The sequence below is a fragment of the Hemicordylus capensis genome, chromosome 5, assembly GCF_027244095.1.
Source record: "Hemicordylus capensis ecotype Gifberg chromosome 5, rHemCap1.1.pri, whole genome shotgun sequence".
In the NCBI taxonomy this organism is placed as follows: domain Eukaryota; kingdom Metazoa; phylum Chordata; class Lepidosauria; order Squamata; family Cordylidae; genus Hemicordylus; species Hemicordylus capensis.
The window spans coordinates 21,388,026-21,408,471 of NC_069661.1; the positions used below are offsets into that span (position 1 = coordinate 21,388,026).

A 20,446-nucleotide genomic window follows, 5' to 3' on the forward strand; every position below is an offset into this window, starting at 1 on the left:
TGGGAAGAGCATCAGAAGGTTCCAAGTTCCTTCCCTTGCGGCATCTCCAGATAGGACTGAGAGAGATTCTTGCCTGCAACCTTGGAGAAGCCACTGCCAGTCTGTGAAGACAATACTGAGCTAGATAGACCAATGGTCTGACTCAGTATATGGCAGCTTCCTAGGTTCCTATGTTCCAAGGTGGGTGGCCATCTGCGTCCACAACCGAGGTGGGCTATGTGGGAGGGGGGCACGTGGTCCCCTCACTGTGAGGGGTTGTGAGGGGTTAGCCAGAGGCTATTAACTTCCACAGTGATTCCACTGTGAGTGGTCCAGAAACCAAGAGGAACAGCTGAGGAATCCTTGAACTTGCTGGGTATGTTTAGTCTGAAAAAAAGAAGACTAAGGGGAGACAGAGTAGCTGGCTGTCTTCAAACAGCTGAAGGGCTGTCACAGCGGCATAGGAAGCTGTCAGCCATGGGGGTGCACCCTGCCACTGGCAGCCCCTATATATAATGAGGACCATCTGATGTCAGGTGCAAGGGGGCGTGGTCAGACCTGGAGATGTAAGAACATTACATTTGTTCACTAGCTGGTACTGGGGTTCCAACCTGGCTGGGAGCACATCCCTCCAAGTGGCCCCATTTGTGAGGTGCGTCATAGGAAGCAGCCATATACTGAGTCAGACCATTGGTCTATCTAGCTCAGCATCGTCTACACAGACTGGCAGCGGCTTCTCCTAGGTGGCAGGCAGGAATCTCTCTCAGCCCTATCTTGGACCAATCCTTGTTTGAAAATCTTTGTAGATATATGATGTAGAAATGACCACGTTGTATATAATTGTGCTTTGGTTATGTACTGTATGCTTTGGTAGTTTGTTGGTTCAATTAAAAAATCTTGTCCTATTAAAAAAAAATATTGTCCTATCTTGGCCAGGGAGGGAACTTGGGACCAAGGTGCTCTTCCCAGAGCGGCTCCATCCCCTGAGGGGAATATCTTACAGTGCTCACATGTGGTCTCCCATTCAAATTCTGCCAGGATGGACCCTGCTTAGCTAGGGGGACAAGCCATGCTTGCTATCACAAGACCAACTCTCCTCTCCAGCCAGAGCTTCATTTCCAGCCTGGCTGGATAGGCAGAGAGACACCTTCCCAGCCAGGCTGAAGCACCACACAGACGGGGCTGCTTGGTTTCATTTCTGTGTCTGACCACACCCCTTGCACCTGGAGGTATGGCTTTGGCTGCGGGAGCAGCTCCGCCGGAATGGTGGCCCGGGTTCTTTGAACTGGGGCGTGCAATAGTGGCTCCGCCCTTGGGCTGTCAGACAGGAGGAGGAGAGGACTTGTACTCTGTTGCTCCTGAGAGGTCAGGACTAGAACCAAGGGGTTGGAATTGGAAGGGAGCAGAGATATTTGGAAGAATTTTTTAACCATGATAGCTGTTTGACGGTGGAACAGTCTGCCTCATGCAGCGGCGGGCTCTCCTTCACTGGAGGTTTTCATACAGAGGCTGGACAGCCCCCTGTCCGGGATGCCAAAGGAGATCCCCGCACTGAGCAGGAAGACGTAGAAGACCTCCGAGGTCCCTTCCCACTCTGGCACTCTGTGATTAGGCATGGCTAGGAATGCACTATGATGTCGGCAACCCATGCCAATGCTGGTCATTCAGCAGCCACTCTCTTGCATGTGCTGAGTTAATGGCTGCCATGGCTCCTCGGCCATTCCGCGAGGCCTTCTCTAAGGATGCTGGGACCTCCTCCTCTCCCATGTAGTAGTGGAACATAGAAACATAGGAAGCTGCCATATACTGAGTCAGACCATAGGTCCATCTAGCTCCGTATTGTCTACACAGACTGGCAGCGGCTTCTCCAAGGTTGCAGGCAGGAATCTCTCTCAGCCCTATCTTGGAGATGCTGCCAGGAAGGGAACTTGGAACCTTCTGATGCTCTTCCCAGAGTGGCTCCATCCCCTGAGGGGAATCTCTTGCAGTGCTCCCACTTCTAGTCTCCCCTTCATATGCAACCAGGGTGGACCTGGCTTAGCTAAGGGGACAAGTCATGCTTGCTGCCACAAGACCAGCTCTCCTCTCCACAGTGCTCAGTGGTGGGTGATGATAGCGTCCAGTGAACCACTTCGCAAGCAGCTGCTGATGCTGACGGCAACCTTGGTTTTATAACGGTTATGGCTACTAGGATTGCCAGCTCTAATGGAAGCTATGCTGGAGAACTGGGGTCTCCTTCACACCATATTTTCCCCCAATATTTTCTACATCAAGTCATTAAAAACTCTGGGGTTGATTTCAGCAGTTACCTGGAGACTAATGCAGGTCCCTGTTTGTGGACTACAGCTCTCATCATCTCTAGCCACAGTGATCAGGGATTATGGGAGTTGTAGTCTGACATCTGCAGGAGGGCCAAAGTTCTGCAGCCCTGCCTTAATTTTCTCAAACTTGGGTCCCCAGGTGGTGTTGAACTACAGCTCCCATCATTTCCAGTTATTGTGGCAAGGGATGATGGGAGTTGTAGTCCAACAATATCTGGGGGGACCAAGTTTGAGAACCCCTCAAATCCATTCCTTTTACATGTGTAAACAGATGCTGACAAAAGACTTATTGGTGGGCTGCTGTTTTCTGCCTGTTGCTTGGTCTCAATCCTTTTTATCGCTGTGATTAATTTACACTTCTTATCTTCCCCTCTTCCTGTTTCTCCTGTAAAGTTTGCAACACTCCCTAATCACCATGGATTAAGAAAAACCGGATTTTCCACCAAAGTGTGGTTTTGCAGGGCTCTGTCTTGTGGGAGGAGACATGAAAGTCAATCTTGCCTGCATATACTCAGCACCTCTTGGGAGGAGATTAATGGATTTCTCCCCCACCAAGGTTAGTTTATTTTGGTGTTGTGATAAAGTTGTGAAAGTCTGTCCCTGAGCAACAGGTGGTCTCCTCTCAGTTATTTCTGAGGACAAAATAAAAGACTTTATTTTTCCATGTCTCTAGGCTTGGAGTGTTCCTCAAAATATAACAGAAATAAATTTAACCCAGGTATTGCTAAAACAACCCTGTATTTCTCCAGGGCAATAAAATAAGCTTGACTGATTTTTAAATATCAATGCTGAATTTAAGTGTGTTAATATAATGCTGTTTGTTGACTATGTCGGGTCCTATACTAGTACAAGTGGCTTCTATCTCTCCTGGCCTTTCATCTCTGAGCCAAGATGCAACTTTCTCATCATGCATTTAGTATTAGTTGCTGAGGGTCCTGAAGTGGTTTTACTGTGGTTGTTACCTAAAACTGTGCATAGAACTGGAACAATAATTGGATCCAACTCCCTATCTGCAACATTTTCATTGGATTGGTTTCAGTGTAGAATTGCAAATAGAACCCCACCACCACCAAAGTGGGGCCCGGTTCAACATGCACAGAACCAAACCGGGCCTGGTTTGGTTCAAGTCCGGTTCTATTCCACCCGAACCGGGCTTCCCGGTTCCATGCGCACCCATCATATTGTATGTACTTGGGTGCTTCTGTATCTGTGCCCTTGACACAACTCCTGTTCGCAAGCTCCACAAAAATGAAACATCTCCCTACCCCTTTGGACTTGGTTACTTCTGTGCACAATTGCTGCTCCTCCAAAACTGCACACCTCCGACACCCTGAGGCTATTCCCACGATCACTGGAAACCAGGCTAAGGGAGTCCAGCTCAGTTTCCTGTGATTGTCAAAACCACCGGGCTCGCAGGCGAGCCTGGTGATTCCACAGCGGCTAGCCTGCCCAACAACCCCTCCCCTTAAGGTTAAAGGAATGAGCGTTCTGCTAACCCTGTGTCAGCAGCCGTGGCTAACACACTCAGGGGGAGGGGAGGGGGGACCTCAGGAAGTCCTTTTGGGTTTTATTTTATTTGGGTTGGTATAATTATCAGTTGCACAATTTGATAATTGCTTGCACTGCATTGGAATCATATCTGATCTGCTAATTCTGTCAACACACACAGCCCTATCGTTTCCATCTTTCAATTTGGTCACTGTTTCATTGGTAACCATTTAAATTGGTGATTGCACTGTTTTAAATTTGTCTTGTGAGCTACCTTGAGCAAAGGCAAAAGGTGGTAGAGAAAGAAAGAAAGAAAGAAAGAAAGAAAGAAAGAAAGAAAGAAAGAAAGAAAGAAAGAGTGGTTGCTTTACATTTTAGAAGGGGGAGAGATCGAAAGCCGATAATGGACTTTATAGATGTTACTTTATTCCCTCTTCATGCACTTCACCCCAAGATGTAATTGCTTCCCTTTGGATCCTGAGGAGGAAGTTAAAACCCTGAGACTTTGGGTCAAATCCTGAAACCTTTATATATGGAAAAGATAGGTGTTCTCTGACCCCTCTCCTATACCGGTTAGGTTGGCACTGGTTGTGGTACTCCGTGGGAAGAAACTGTACTCCGAACATGCTCAGAGGCATTCTATAGTGATTTCACATACTCAAAGACTGAAGCTTGGCACTAGTGTTTAGCGCTGATAAATTATGGCTCAAATTAAACTCTTATCATAAACAAACATTGTTAAGATTGTGGTGGCAGAGCTGAGGAAGAAAGACTAACCTAAAAGAAAGGAAATTTAAAGGGAAGAAAAATAGTTGGGAAAATATGGCTCTAGAGACTTAGAAAACAGAATGCAGACAAGACCCAATACTATACTCTTTGCCAGAAATAATTTTTTTCTCCTTTTTCATGTTATTTTAACATCCAGCCTGAGGAAGAGTTCTGTGTAACCCTAAAGTTCACTTCCCACATTGTGAATCTTAGTTGGTACCCTTACAGTATTGTTTTCAAGTCTATGTGAATTTTGAAACAAGATTATGAAAGAACTTTTAAAATTGAGGAGAATATTGGGATGGGGAGCTGGTGGTGTGGCATACTGGTCAAGAGTCTGGTACAGGAAGCCCCTAGTTCAAATCTCTCCACATCCATAAGCTCTGCCTCCCATACACAACATGGCGATAGTATGAAGCAGCCAGTTTATACTAAGCCAGAACATTGGCAGCATCATTTAGTCCGACACAGTCTATTCTAACGGGCAATGACTCTTGAGGGGCATCTCTTCTAATACACGGGTTGCCAACCCTGAATGCCGAAATACTGTCAGACTACAACTCCCATCACCCCTTGCCACAATGGAATTGGTGACCCACTCCTGCACAGTGCTGTGAACTACAGCCTACAAAAGTCTATGCTGCAGTGAATTTGTTCATCTTGAAGGTGCCACAAGACTCTTGCTTTTGCTGCAACAAACTCTCCGGAACGAGTTACGTTTGCCTTTTTTGAGGCTTTGCAGACGCGACGGAGCGCCTATTAACATCTCGTCCGCTCCGCTGTGCGTTACAGCAGCAACGACTAAAACAGGCCGCCGCCTTCAGGCTTGCGTCTCGAATCCTACAACTTGGCGAGTTTTGCAGCACCCACAGGACTAGAACCTTCGTTTTCCGAGAGGCAGACGAGCCAGACGGCTCGGCTGCGGCAAAGAGGGAAGAAAGTGGGGCGGAGTTTATCCCCTTGGAGGAGGCGTGTCTAGAGCCAAGGGGGCGGGGCGAGAGCCTCTTGGAGTTTCTCCCTAGTTCTTCGTGTCGGGGCAGCCAATCCTGCTTTTCCCTTTTTCCTGCGTTCCCTCCCTCCTAGCCTGTGAATCTGCCACAACGGCAGCAGCAACAGGTTAGGGAGGGAGGGAGGGTGAGCCTCTCTGAAGCAGCCTGCTTTCTTCCACCTGTTGCTGCTGGAGGCTGGGGAGGACGACACACTCAGGACATCCCTTTATCGCCTCTACCTGTCGCCAAATGGGTTTTGCATTAGCGGAGGTGAGAGTCCATTTTTATATAGAGCCTTAAAAAAACAGACGTACAGCCTCTTCCTATGTCTGCCTTGCAAAGAATAATGTTTTAATTTGGAAAGGGGGAGCGAAAGGAGATGTTGGTGCTTAAAAACAAGTTCAGTTTTGTGCACAAGGATTTTCGGGCTGTCGGGTCTTTCTCCCGTGTTCTGTTGTGTGCCGCGTGGTTGAATGGCTTTTAGAAGCAAATACATGATAATTCAAGCCAAGGCTGCTACAAAATGCGGCAGCAAGGTGTTAAAACGGATGTGTCAAAGATCTACTGCGCCTGGGGGGGGGCACCCTATAATTTGCGTAAGGATGGCTGAAAACTTTGTATGCAAGACGTTGGGGGCGGGGGGGACTGTAGATGCTGTCTCAGTGTTTTAACTTTTGCCTCTCTCCTCCTTGAAAATTGCAGAATTACAACATAAAAATGTTCTGTGACAACTTTGGGAAGTGTGGTCTTTGCGTCACATTCTTAAGCTGACTCCCCCCCCCCTTTTTTTTTGCAGACCTAAGGTAGTTGGATACCATATTTTGGTTCCCCCCTCCAAATTATGAGTCGCTTCCCAAGAACACATTTCCTAGTTGTTGCATTCCCTTTTGGGGTTGTGCATACTATGTATGTACTATGCATTTGTGTTCTGTTTGTTTTTAAGCTTGCTCAGACCGAATAGATTCCTTTTTATCCCAACCTGTGAGAGAGTTCACACAGCATACGGTTGGAAAACATGTACATAGTGCACCATGTGTGCAAGTGACAGGGTGTGGCAGCCAGTTCTGCCTCCTGATGCGTGTCCGTGGAGTGGTAAGTGTGCATATGGGGTGTGTGTATGTGTAGTGGTTGTGTAACTAAGGTGGGATGATAAGGGCACACTTCCTAGGCAGGACCTCTGTAGGGGTGCAGAATAGCTCTTCATGGTTATGCAATACCTTTGCAGCTATGAAGCTAATATGAAATTATTTTGAATTGTTATATTTCATAAATCTCAGGTCTCTCTTATATAAAATATTCCAGAAGGTAGGATGGCCTTTTTGAATAGATGTGCTGCTAGAGCTCAGGAAAGAAACAAAGGACAGGGAGCTTACTTCAGATTAGTCTACACGTGACTAATGATAGTAGTGACATGTATATGTGTTAAATTCTTTGTGTGTGCAAATCAGAATGTATGCAGACCCAGATATGATCTTGGTTCCTGGAGCATGTTCTAAGGCAATGGTTCTCAACCAAGGTTCCTCCAGTTGTTGCTGAACTGCAACTCCCAGCAACCCCAGCCACACATCTGGAGGAACATCTGCAACATCTGGAGGAACATCTGCAACATCTGGAGGAACCCAGGTTGGGAACCCCTGGTCTAAGGGCACATGATACAGCCAGCTTGCTGAATTTAAGCAGGTCCTGGTGTGGTCATGCCTGCATGGGAGACCCATCTATGCCACCTTTGGGGATGGGGCCATAGCAAGGAGAGCTGATCTTGTGGTAGCAAGCATGACTTGTCCCCTTTGCTAAGCATGGTCTGCCCTGGTTGCATATGAAGGGGGGACTAGAAGTGTGAGCACTGTAAGGTATTCCCCTCAGGGGATGGAGCTGCTCTGGGAAGAGCAGAAGGTTCCAAGGTTCCCTCGCTGGCAGCATCTCCAAGATAGGGCTGAGAGAGATTCTTGCCTGCAACCTTGGAGAAGCCGCTGCCAGTCTGTGAAGACAGTACTGAGCTAGATAGACCAATGGTTTGACTCAGTATATGGCAGCTTCCTGTGTTCCAGTGATGGAGCATCTGCTTTGCATGCAGAAGGTGATGAGTTAAGCATAGGAACAACGGAGGTTGCCATATGCTGGGAGAGACTCCTGCCTGAACCCTCAGAGAAGCTGCTGCCAGTCAGTAGACAATACTGAGTTAAATGAACCAATGGTTTGACTCTGTTCAAGGCAGCTTCCTGTGTTCCTATGAAGTGGTCTTGAAGTCATCTGTAGTGTACTGGAGGGGTGGGGTATAAATAAATAATCGGTGACTAGAAAAGTAATGTGTTCATGAGTGCACACACAAAACTGTCTCAAAGTGAATACTTCATGCCACAGGGAAAGAATAAGCCACCATATTATGAAACAGATGGTGTGTAGACAGTGCTGGGTTGTTTGTTGTGTAATATAATTGTTGTTCATGCGAATAAATGGCTTGTTCTGTGACTCTGTCTGGCTTGGAAGTCATCTCTAGATTAGAAATCCAACCGCTAGAGGTCAGTTGTTAAATCTTGTGGGCAAACCAGCTGCCAGCTCTCTCCCAACTCTCACACCATCGCATGAATCATTTTTATATTATTCTGAGTCGCATAGGCATAGGCAGTGAATTCTGCAGTGACTCTACAATATAGTTGCTCACTGTGAAACAGTGGAAGACTTGCCAGACGGGAGAATCCATTTGCGAGGAATAATTCCTTCCTGTGATTCTGAGGAGCAAAAGATGCTTGTTCCCATTAGAGTCACAGCAAGTTTATTTGAAGGCTGTGACTTTGTTTTAAGACATTCAATGCAATTCTGTATATCGGTCTAAAGCCAATGGGAGATGCATTTCCATAGATGATGCCTTAAAACACAGTATTTCCTCCTTTTCTTTTCAAAGGAAAATTCCCATCCCTAACAGCTGGCGAGAGCCAAAGCAAAGCTGTGCAGCCCTAGCCTTATGAAACTTCAAGACTAGCAAACTTATTGTGGCATGAGAGTCTATTGGACACATTGACAGAGGCATGACGTGGCACAATAAATCCATCTTTAAGGTGTTGCAACACACTCCCTTGTTCTCATTTTTGCATGTGCTCTCTGCATTATTGTTTATTCCAGGGTTTCTTAACCTTGGGCCCCAGATGTTGTTGGACTACAACTCTCAGAATCCCCAGCCACAAAGGCCATGTCTGGGGATTCTGGGAGTTGTAGTTCAACAACATCTGGGGGGCCAAGGTTAAGAAACCCTGGTCTATTCTATTCCTCGCATGTGATCTCACTTTGCGTAAATATCGCCCACTCCGTTTTTCTTTGTGGTGAGATGTATGCCTACCTACATCTTGTGGTATGTATATCTGATGAACTGGGCTCTAGTCCGTAGAAGCATATGCCACAATAATTGTATTTATTTTTAAGATGTCCCAAGATACGGTGTTGCATTTGCTGCAACTGACGTGGCTACCTCTGTTATTCTGAAGACTGCATATGGCTAGGTATAATTTCATCTGAGAGGCTACATGTTCCAAAGTGCTTTATGGTCTTTACTGGATTCGCTTCACCCTTGCAAGTTAGGCAGCTTATTCCCATTCTGCAGGTGGGGCCTTGAGGCTAGTGAGGGTGGTTTGCTCAAGACCGTGTGTGTCCATGTTATAGAGAGGCCTCTTCCCTTTTAATTTCAGTCTGCCTCCCTAGCCCATGTCTGAACCTAAGAACTTTACACAGTGGGCACAATCCATCCAAAGTTAAGCACTTGGATATCCCATTGGTTTCAGTGGAAAAGTTAAGCATGTACATGACTACTGAAACTCATAGCATACAGTATAAAAACATATCAACTGTGGCTACCAAAGGTTTGACCTGATATGCAGACTTAGGATGAATGGGTGGATATGAAGGCTGCATAATGGCCGTGTAGAAAAGCAAATATTGACATATGCAGAAATGAGAATAGCTGTAGCTGTCAAAATGCTTCTTTCTATATGGCTCTTAAAGATCCCAAAGCCTTTTCTTCTTTGAATCTGGTTGCCTTCTGTGATCTGTTTCCAGTCCAGAGGTGCCATTGGGCCCAGACCCATGTGCTTGCTCTCCCCATGATCTCCTGGAGTGCCCCTTCCAGAGCCAGGAATTTCCTGTGTGCCCGGTGTGGGCATGGGCACCAACAAGAGATTCCTCTCTGACCACAATGGGAGGCTCTCCAGGAATGTAGGCAGACGGCTGCTCCTGAGCTGCAGGGCTTCCGGAGACAGAACTACAGCCAGCCTGCGTGCCTGCCTGAATGAAGAACTCTCCCACACCAGGCTGCAGAGTTCAAAGGAGGCCGAGTGTCCAGCGCTGCCCCGTGTGTGTGTGCCCTCTGCCCTGCTGCCTCCTAGTGTGCTATGCCCTTGTCCTCAGGGTCATGGTGAGGTGGCATGTGTGGGACTATAGGGTTTGTGTTCTTTATTCTCCCCACTGCGTATTTCCAGAATAGCTTGGCATAGGGCTTTGAAATCAGGCACAGACTTAGGACAAGTTAGCAGGACTCGGTGTATTGATTTTGAAGCAGATCAGTCAATCTGCTGATTTTCAGTGGTTTATTTATTTATTTATTTTTTTAAAAACCGTTTAAAAGTGCCTTATAAATGGCTTGTTTCATGGCAGAAAATTACCCAAATCTTTGGAACTGAAGCCCCACCTTGGACCATCATTCCACCTTCATGTGAAGAAATCTTCTCTTTGCTATCATAAAAAGTGCAGCATTCCCCTCCCTTTGCCCAATCCTTTACATTTCCATAATGGTTGGGCTTAGAGTTCTGAAATTGGGCACACATGTAGCCCAAGATGGCAGGGCTCTGTTTATTTTATTCCAAGGAAATAGGTCAGTGCCATGATCTTTAATGAATTTTTCCCTACTGCAGTAAAGCTTCCAGAAAGTGTTATTTCTATCCATCAAGTATTTCATACCTAGTGAAAGTAGAACTAACTAGGGATGTGCACAGAACCAGTTGGGAGGCCCTTTATGGGCCTCCGAACCAGTTCGAATGACCAGCGGTTACACTGGCTCGAAGGTGGGGGTTACTTTAAGGGTGGGGGAGGGTGCACTTATCCCTCCCTCCACTTTTCCCCCGCCCGGTGCTCCGTTTGCAAAGAGACTGTCAGGGCAGCAGCGTACCTCCCTGCTGCCCCATTGCCTGCTTGGTCCCTATGTCAGCAGAAGTACCTGACATGCCTGTGTGTGTCAGCGTGTGCACATGCACGTTGCGCTCGAACACCTGACGTGCACACTCGCGAGTGCGATGTGCATGTGTGCCAACGCACGTAGGCGTGTTGGGTACTTTGGCTGACGTAGGGACCGAGGAGGCAATGGAGTGGCAGGGAGGTACACTGACTCCCCAATGGTCCTTTTGCAAACGGAGAGCTGGTGGGGGGAAAGCGGAGGGAGGGGTGAGTGCGCCTTCCCCCACCCTTAAAGTCAACCCCCCACCCAGCCTTCGAATTTCCTCCACCCGGTTCCTTGCATATCCCTAGAACTAACCAGTGTTCTCTCTAACAGGGATTCCCAGATGTTGTTGACTACAACTCCCAGAATCCACAGCTGCAATGTTTTTTGCTTGGGGATTATGGGAGTTGTAGTCAACAGCATCTGGAAATCCCTGTTAGAGGGAACACTTGGAACTGACTGTTACATCTGGATAAACATCTTTTAAAACAAGTGCATTGTGCTCAAGTTGGTTTGTGTTCTAAAAGGCCTGCATGAGAATGTTTGTGGTGAAATAGATATTTGTGGATAGGATGCTTAATTTGCAGGGCACCCCCCCCACCCCCGTTCATTAGGTCCAGTATCCAAAATTACCTAGCTGCGCCTCTTTCCCAGTCTCCTGCCTTGTGATGCTAGTTGTGCAGCAGCAAGTGGCTGAGACATGTTGACTGTGCAAGGAGGTTGAGTATTTGCAAACAAAATCCACCCAAGTCTATGAGGGACTTCTCTGTCTGGGGGATGCATTGTGAATTTTAAATTGCACTAGAAGCAAATTTGTGTGCTTCCCTCTTCTTCAGTCATGTGACATGCAGATGTGTGCCTTTCTTCCTGTTCGCATATTTCCTGAGGCACAAAAGTCTGGCTCTAGTCTGGAGTGTGGACATGGAACAGAATTCGGAGAATAAGCTTTGCAACTATTGTGTGGGTGTTTTGGTGGGTTTTTTTTTTTTTTAAACTATCTTTGGGTGCATTTATGCTGGCAGTTGACTGCCTGCTGTTCTGTTGAAACTAGAAACCTAAGAATGTCAGATGGGATCAAAGTTATCTGACATTTAGTCCCAAGGACTCCGTTTCCAACACTACATTAAAAGTGAAAGCTACTGTGTTTGCTAGATGTTTGCCTGCCATGTGGAAAGGTGGCATGAGCAGAGGTGAGTGGGTGTAGAATAAAATTAGAGGGCCCGGCTGGAGTGTAAGTCGTTTGAGAAACGCTGCCTTAGGTCAAACTTTTATCTGCTTCTATTTTTCTTGATTTTCTTGTTAAAGGGCAAAACCTTCAAATAACGCTTAGTCCAGCTGCATCCTAAGTCACAAGTTCTGCTGCACGGTGGTGATGCCATTTGCGGTGACTACACTATAAAAGGAAATAATGTGTCCAACTGCTTTCAGGACCAGTTTCCTTGCTAGCTTGACGAATCTGCTACCTACTCATGTTGGAGATCATTATCAAGACTTTGCATGTTTGAAACCTATAATAGGGAGCACATAGGCGAGTATTTAGGGTCGAGACTAGAGAAAGAAAGAGAAACGCCCTGAAGCTTTGATCCTTGGGTAAAGCTGAACAGCTACTCCAGGCTATTTATTAATTTTATTTAAAAGATTTATATAACACAATTCTTAATAAATCATGACATTTATTAAAAAAACCCAGACACAACCTCTGAAATAATAGAAATGAAAGATAAGGCATTAAATCATTGATGCCATGCATGTTCTATATGTGCTACCGTAACCCAGGTTGATTTCACATCTTAATGCTTGTCCATATTTAGATTAATAAGGAGCTTGTGAATTAGACTTGGATTACCTTCATCTTGAAACTGTGTAAGTATTCAAAATCTGTCAGTTCCCTCAAACACCTGAAATCCCTGAGCAATTTATTGACCATGTGTCTTATTAAAAGATATTGAAACTATGGAGGCATGTCCCCTGTAAACTGTAAGAGTGTCTTCATGGTTTCTTCTTCTTAAACTAGAATATTTATAGAGGTGAATTCATGATTAATCCAGAGTTGTAAATTACCAGATTATGATTTCCAATTTCCTTGTTGAAATGAAAAGCTGTCAATGGTGATAAACCAGGATTTAGTTTTCCTTTAAATCTTAATCCAATAAAATAAACTGCTGTAGTACATGGACTTCTCGTTGTTAGATAAAATATTCCTATTGAAAACCACAGCGTATCTTTTAAAGCAGGGATCCTCAACGTTGGGCCCCCAGATGTTATTGGACTTCAACTCCCATAACCCCAAACCCCAGTGGCCTTTGGTTGGGGATTATGGGAGTTGAAGTCCACTAACATCTGGGGGCCCAACATTGAGGATCCCTGTTTTAAAGGATCCACTTGTTCTAGTATTATAGTTCTGTGTCTTGTGAGACAGTCAAGCTGCATTATAATTATGTTTTCTAGAAAGTACAGCCAATCCTCTTAAGATCCTCCAAATCTTATAAACTGTTTTAGTTGCAATTCTGGGCGTCTTAGGTGCCCAGATGAATTTCATAATTAGCTGTTGCCAATTCTTTTAGAATTACAGATGAGACTATTAAGGGAATATTTAGTAATAAAAATAAAATTCTGGTTAAGGACACTCATCTGAAGGGCAGTAATTCTTCCAAACCATGATAAAGCCTTTTGTGACCAGTTTGCCAAATCTAATTTAATTATCTTACAATATTTTTTAATGAGTAAAGCAAGTATGGTTATCTATATCTTGCATAATCCAAATTCCCAGATATCTAACTGACATTGCTTCAAGGGATTTGAGGGATGTTTGCTAGTCAGTCTTTTGTAGTTTTAGGCATAGCAAGCCATTCTAAAAAATAATCTTTCAGAGATTATAGTGAAGTCTTATCTAAGTTTTGTCAGATGTAATTGAGATCTTTCTGGGTTTGATAATTATACCACTATGTCATCTGCATAAAGGGTAATCTTCAAATGATTGTCATTTACAATTACACCATTGATATTATCTTTTCTGATAGCTAAAGGTTCAATAGCAATGGTGAACGACATGGGTGAGAGCGAGGGGATAGCTTTGACATACATCTCTTTGGACTTGAAAAAGTTCAGCGTTCAAGTCATTCACAACTATTTTTACTTGATTTTCATAAATCAAGTTTATCCAATGTGTAAATTTGTCACTAAATCCAAAACATTTTAAAGTTCTAAAAAAGTGTGTCCGTTATATTATATCAAATGCTTTTTCAGCATCTAAAAACAAAGCAGCAAATTGTGATCTTAAGGAGTGGGTTATATGAATTGTTAAGTTAACTGCTTTGTTAAGTACTAACCTGTGAAGTGTCTTTCCAAGGTTTAGGGATAACTATGATTCCAGCTGCTGTCCATGAACCTGGAAATTCATAAGTATCAATAATTACATTTATTAAATTTCATAAAGAATCCTGAGGATTATTTTTTTTTAAAGAAATAAACAATCCATCAGGCCTCAGGGACTCGTTCTTCATCTTATAGAATGTCCACTTTCATTCATCTAAAGTAACTGGTTCCTGAAGATAGTTCAAATCTTCTGCTGCTAATTTTTGAATCTTAAATGTTTTCAGTAAATTAAAACATGTGGTTGGTTTGTGGCAAATCAGATGAATATAATATTCTGTAAAAAGCAGTATTTAAAAAACCTATATATTGAGGGGAGTTAATTGGATTGTTGCAGTCTTTCAAATGTGAAACTGTATTACTTGCTATCTTGCTTCTTAAAGTGTGCACTGGTAATTTACTTGATTTATTCCCTGATTGAAAAACTATTTGTTGTTGTTTTTAAAAAGCAAGGGTGGTTTTTTTTTGGACATGACCACAGTTTTAGGAGATCAAGCTGTTTCCTGGTTGCAGTCTCTCTTATCAAAGGCTTTTGAACACTTTTTTTTGTTGTTCTTCCTCTAGCAATTTGATCTGATTAACAAACTGCTGCATAAGCCTGCCAAATTTATTATGACATACATACAGTATGTTTCAAGGACTAGGGCCCACTTTATCAGATGCATCTGATGAAATAGGCTGTAGTCCATGAAAGCATATGCCATATACATCTATTCGTTTTTAAGCTGCTGCAGGACGTTCAAAATACCTTTACTAGCAAGAAAGCCCCATTGAACATGGGCTTACTTCTGTGTAAACATGTAGGATTTCACCGTACTGTACATTTTTTGCAACAAACCTGCAGCTACCCCTTTGGAAGTTTATGCATTGCCTTTCTTCTGGGATTCAGTTTAAATATATATTTGCATTCAAAAGGTATTATTTTCTAGGAAGCGCTCTGTTTTATAGCAAGTACTATTTTATGATGGCTGTCTAATTCAGTTTCCAGCATAGTTCTAGATATCAGTCTCACTGATATGTCTTAAGTCAGATTCTGGAGAAAGGGTGGCCAACCCGAGTCTTCAGCTGCTGTTGGACTTCCATCATTCCCAGCCACAATACATTGCAGCAGGGGACAGGGTGGATTTGATTTAAATCAAACTGATTTAAATCACGATTTAAATCACGATTTAAATCACGATTTAAATCACTAGCAGGGTGGATAAAAATAAAAAAATCCGATTTAAATCAAAAAAATCCGATTTAAATTTTTAAAAATCGGATTTTTTTATTTAAATCAGATTTTTTTGATTTAAATCAGATTTTTTTTATTTTTATCCACCCTGCTAGTGATTTAAATCGTGATTTAAATCAGTTTGATTTAAATCAAATCCACCCTGGCAGGGGATGATGGAAATTGTAATCCAACAGCAGCTGAAGAGGAGTATAGTTTGCATGTGATGGGAAAGGAGGAGAATGCATCTCCTCCTCTGGGCTCCCCCTTTCCAAGTTCTTGAATATGACACAAGAGTGTGCTATTTGATCTTCTCCCTCCCCAGTCTTGATTATGACTCCCCCCCCCCCGTGTGTCTCTCTGTGTGTCCATTCCAAATAGCAGGTTGGCATTGTAATAAAATGCTTGTAAATCTTTTTGCTTTTGCAAAAATTTGCAAATTTTTAATCAGCAATTGATATTTTCCACAAAAGGGAGGTGGGTTATGTGTGTGTTGACAAGAGTGGAAAGTTAGAAACTGTCCGGCCCATTTGGAAGTCCCCACCCTTTCAGCCAAACTTTATTTAGACTTGAGTTGCTATGGCCCCTTGGCGGTTCAGTAGGAACAATTCTAGCAGTTGGGACTCTGGGAGGCCGGGGGCAGGGGGGCCTGCATTTTCCCTCTTCGGCTGCATTTTTCCTCTTTGCTGCTGTCAGTGCCTGCTATCATATGTTGTTTGGATTATTCGCTTTATTTTATTTGCAGTTGTTGCTAAATTGAACGTATGCTTTGGAATGAACTGTTCAGGGGTTTCCAACCTTGTGTTCCCCAGATGTTGTTGGACTACAACTCCCATCATCCCCATCTACAATGGCCTTTGGCCATGGCTGAAGTCCAACCATATCTGGGGACCCAAAGTTGGGGACCTCTGTGTTAGCTGAACTGTTTCTAAATGTGCTACTGTATTTTGAGATTTTATTTTATTTATTTAAATTATATCCCATCCCTCCAGTGCACTCCCGCACGGGGTGCCTTACAACATTAATAAAATGGATATAATATAGAATAATTAAATTAGTTTATATTATTTATAATTGTTTACTTGAAGCTGCTGAGGCACAGAGTGCGCAGTGGGAAATTGACTTCTAAACTAACTCAGAGGTTCACAACCTGTGGTCCTCCAGATGCTACTGAACCACAACTCCTATAATCCTTAAGGAAAGATTGTGCCATCGAGTTGGTGTCGACTCCTGGCGGCCACAGAGCCATGTGATTTTCCTTGGTAAATAGATGAGGGGTTGACCATTGCCATCTCCCGTGCAGTGTGAGATGATGCCTTTCAGCATCTTCCTATATCACTGCTGCCCAATATAGGTGTTTCCTATAGTCTGGGAAACATACCAGCGGGGATTCGAACCAGTAACCTCTTGCTCCCTAGGCAAGTTACTTCCCCACTGGACCATTAGGTGGCCCCCCTAATCCTGAGCCACAATAAATTGCAGCTGGTGATGATGGGAGTTCTAGTTCATCAACATCTGGAGGACCACAGCTGGGGAACTCCTGAACTAACTTAACTAATGAACAAAGCCAGTAGCTGAGATGCAGGCATGCTTTTTTAATTCTCTAGAAGTTAGTTCAGAACCATTTCGTTTCCTTATTTGTTAGCCACCTTCTTCCAAGGACCTCAAGGTGGTACACATGACTCTTCTTCCCACACCCTTATCCTCACAACAATCCTGTGCAGCAGATTAGGCTGATAGTGACTGACCCATGGCTTTGTGTCTGAATAGGGAACTGAACCTGCGTATTCATTTTTTCAGCCCAGTACACACTGGCTCCCATCCATGTGGGAACTGTAGGTCCATTTGCAAAGTGGACAACCTACAGGCAGTACTGATCGAAAAGTGGACATTGCACTGCCAGTTGGCATGTCCCACCAGCATTCTCTGGGACATCGGAAGGGGCCCTGGAGGGCCCCCAGGTACCTTTGGGACTGTCTGCTCCCAGCTAAATCTACCCACCTGACTAAATTGTCTGGGAAGGCTCTGCTCTACATGCCAACACCCACTGAAATCATGTAGGACAGGGCCTTCTCAGTTATGGCCCCCAGGCTGTAATGGGAAAGAGAGCCAGATCTGCATGGCTCCCTTTCTCCCAGACTTTAGGAGGAGAGTGAAGGGTGCTTTTTGTATTCAGGCTTTTGGCCAGTGAGCTGTCTCCAGTTCTCCTTAATTTTTTTTTTGCTGTGTTCTGGTTTTGTTTTTGTTTTATCTTGTTGTTAACTGCCCTGGGTCTTAGGATGAAGGGTGGTATATAACTATAAAAATAAATGCATGCATAAATAAATGTGGGATCTTCTGCATGCAAAACGGATGTTCTACTCTTGAGCAACTGCCCAGTGTATCTGTATAAGGCAGCTGTATATATTCATCAGAAGCAGCCAGAGCTCAGTAGCAGAGGACATGTTTTGCGTGCAGAAAATCTGAGGTTTGGTCTCTTGCATTTCCAGGTGGGCCTGGGAGGGACCATGGTCTGAAAACCTGGAGTGCTGCTGTTGGTCAGCATAGACGGTACTAAGCTGCTGCTGCTACTACTACTAGGAATATTTGTATACCACTTTAAAATTTAAAAAAATCTCAAAGCTATTTACATAGAAAATAATGAATAAATAAGACAGTTTCATGTCCCCATAGGACTCTTAATCGAAAAAGCAATGCACGGTTGACACCAGCAACAGCCATTGGAAGGATGCTGTGCTGGGGCTAGATAGGGACAGTTGCTCTTTCTCTGTGAAACAGAAGGGAATTGCCCATGCAAAAGTGTGTCTCTGCTCATTTAGCAGGAGTAACTAGAAGCTAGAGCTGGAAGGACCAATGTTCTACCTCGGTATCGGGTGGAGGGAGATCAGCAGCGGCCCGGGTTCAGCTCGCCACCGTGGCCCTCTAACCCCACCCCCTCCAACAGATGTAAGTGTCTTACGTCAGGCACAGAGTGTGTAGTTAAGCCACGCCCCTTGCATCTCACACGTAGGGGGCATAGCTTAGCTTGCAAACAAGGCCCTGCGTCTGATGTCAGATGTAGGGGCGTGGCTGGGGCGCGAGACGTGGCCCCTGAAGTGCAGCGGCCCAGGTTCTTCGAACCCATTTGCGCAATGGTGGCTCCGCCCATGCTCAGTATAAGGCAGCTTCCAATGCTGAGAGCTGACTGGCCGCCTGCAATCTTCCAGCTCCCAGCCTACCATAACATGCCTCCCCAGCAGTGATTAGAACTTGTTCCAGCCCATGCTGTTTACTTTCCTCCTTGAACTTTTCATGTATTCCAGCAGCGGGCTCCCTCCCTCCCTCTCCTGCTTTCTCTTGCAGATGAAACTCTTTGGCATGCCGTTCAGTAAGCTGCAAGGACGAACTAAGTAATAATAGCCCATAGGGAAGCTGTATGTACAAGTATCCGATCTTGTGTTTATAAGCATTGCTAGCAGCATTACATGTGGAGTCTATGCTTGAAGCCTACTATTGAAAGTAATGCTGGGTTTCAACAAGCCACTTGAAAGAAAGCAGGCTTCCTGTGCCTTTCTTTAAAGGAAGCCCCTGGCGTCTTTGAATATTTAAAATGTGGAAGAAGACTATGCAGTGGTTTCTGTGTGTGTCTTTACCAGCTAGGGAAGGAAAGATTGGCTCCTCTGTGTTGCAGAACTGGTGGAGAAAGTTCCCTGTGGCTTGTGGTGCGTGGTGTTCGTTTCCTTGTTGTATCTTCCTGCCCAGCTCCCATATTTTATCTTCACAACAACCCTGTGAGGTAGGGTTGGGCTGGACCCCTTTAATGCAGGGGTTCTCAAAACTGGATCCCTGGTTGTTGTAGGACTACAACTCCCATCAATGCCTTCAGTTGTTGAGCCTGGGAATGATGGGAGTTGTATTCTAACAACATATGGGGACACAAGTTGAGAACCCATGTCATTAATGTGACTGCAATTAACACTCTTTGGTTCTAATGAAGTGGACTGTAGTCCATGGAAACTTATGCTGCAATAAATGTGTGAAATCCTTAAGGTGCCGTAACACACTGAAAAGACTAGCATGGTACCCTACTGGAAGTATTAGCATTTATTGGTGTTTTGTGTGTGTTTTTTTTAAAAAAGAGTTACACTACAACCATGATTGTTTTTGTCCCAGTAGCCCTTGGGGGCTTTTACACCTTGCAGGGTCTAATCTAATCTAATCAAGTCTGCCAAACACTTCCTGATTCAAGGAAGCAGCTTGCCTAAGGAACAAGAGGCTGTTAGTTTGAATCCCGCAGGTGTGCTTCCCAGACTGTGCCTAGTAAACAGATATTTGTATAGTCACCTATATCAGGCAGCAGCAATATAGGGGGGTGCTGGAGGCGGATGCTTACTTCAGTGACAATGGCAAAGGCATAATCTCACACTGCATGGGAGGAAGGCAATGGTCAACCACTCCTGTCTTCTACCAAGAAAGCCACATGGCTCTGTGGCCGCCAGGAGTTGACACCAACTCAACAGCACAACCTTTCCTTTATAAGCTGCAGGTTCTGGGGCTTCAGTGTCACACCCAGCCTTTTCTCTCTCCCCCCTTCCCTTCTGGTTGTTTTAACATCTAGCCTAAAAAAGAATTCTGGTTGAACTCAAAAGTTTGCTTGCTATGTTGTGGTATTTTAGTTAGTCTTCGATGGATAGCTATTTATTTACTACATCTGTATCCTGCTCTTTCTCCAAGGAGTCCAGAGTAGTAAACATGGACTTATTTATCCTCACTGCAACTCTGTGAGATAATAAGTGAGAAATAAGTGGCTGGCCCAGAATCACCCAGTGGCTTCACGGCTGCATGGGGATTTGAACTCCGGTCTCCGCAGTCCTAGTCCAACACTCTAACCCCTACACCGTACTATTAGGCTAGTGTTTTTTGATTCCGTTTTGCAGCATTATAATAAACAAGATAACTATTGGACAGGATGTTGCAGTCTTAAAAATGCTACATGATGCTTTGCTTTTGGTTTCCCCCCAGAAAAAACGATATCTTCAGTTGATGGTTGACTATTATATCTTTTCAAGATGAGCTGATTGGCACTGAATCGTTGAGATGGCTTCCACAAATGCAGCAAGTAGCAAAAATGGGTAAG

The 20,446-nt window shown here is 44.5% G+C and overlaps 1 protein-coding gene across 1 annotated transcript in view; it reads left to right on the forward strand.

Moving 5' to 3' along the window:
• The first annotated feature begins 5,657 nt into the window (after positions 1-5,657).
• AFF1 (ALF transcription elongation factor 1) overlaps positions 5,658-20,446 on the forward strand; it is a 208,967-nt gene continuing 194,178 nt past the window's right edge. Inside the window, exons 1-2 of the mRNA XM_053254858.1 lie at positions 5,658-5,815; positions 20,332-20,441. Of these exons, the coding sequence (XP_053110833.1) occupies positions 20,407-20,441 (35 nt within the window). The 5' untranslated portion in view covers positions 5,658-5,815; positions 20,332-20,406. The remainder of the gene's footprint in view (positions 5,816-20,331; positions 20,442-20,446) is intronic.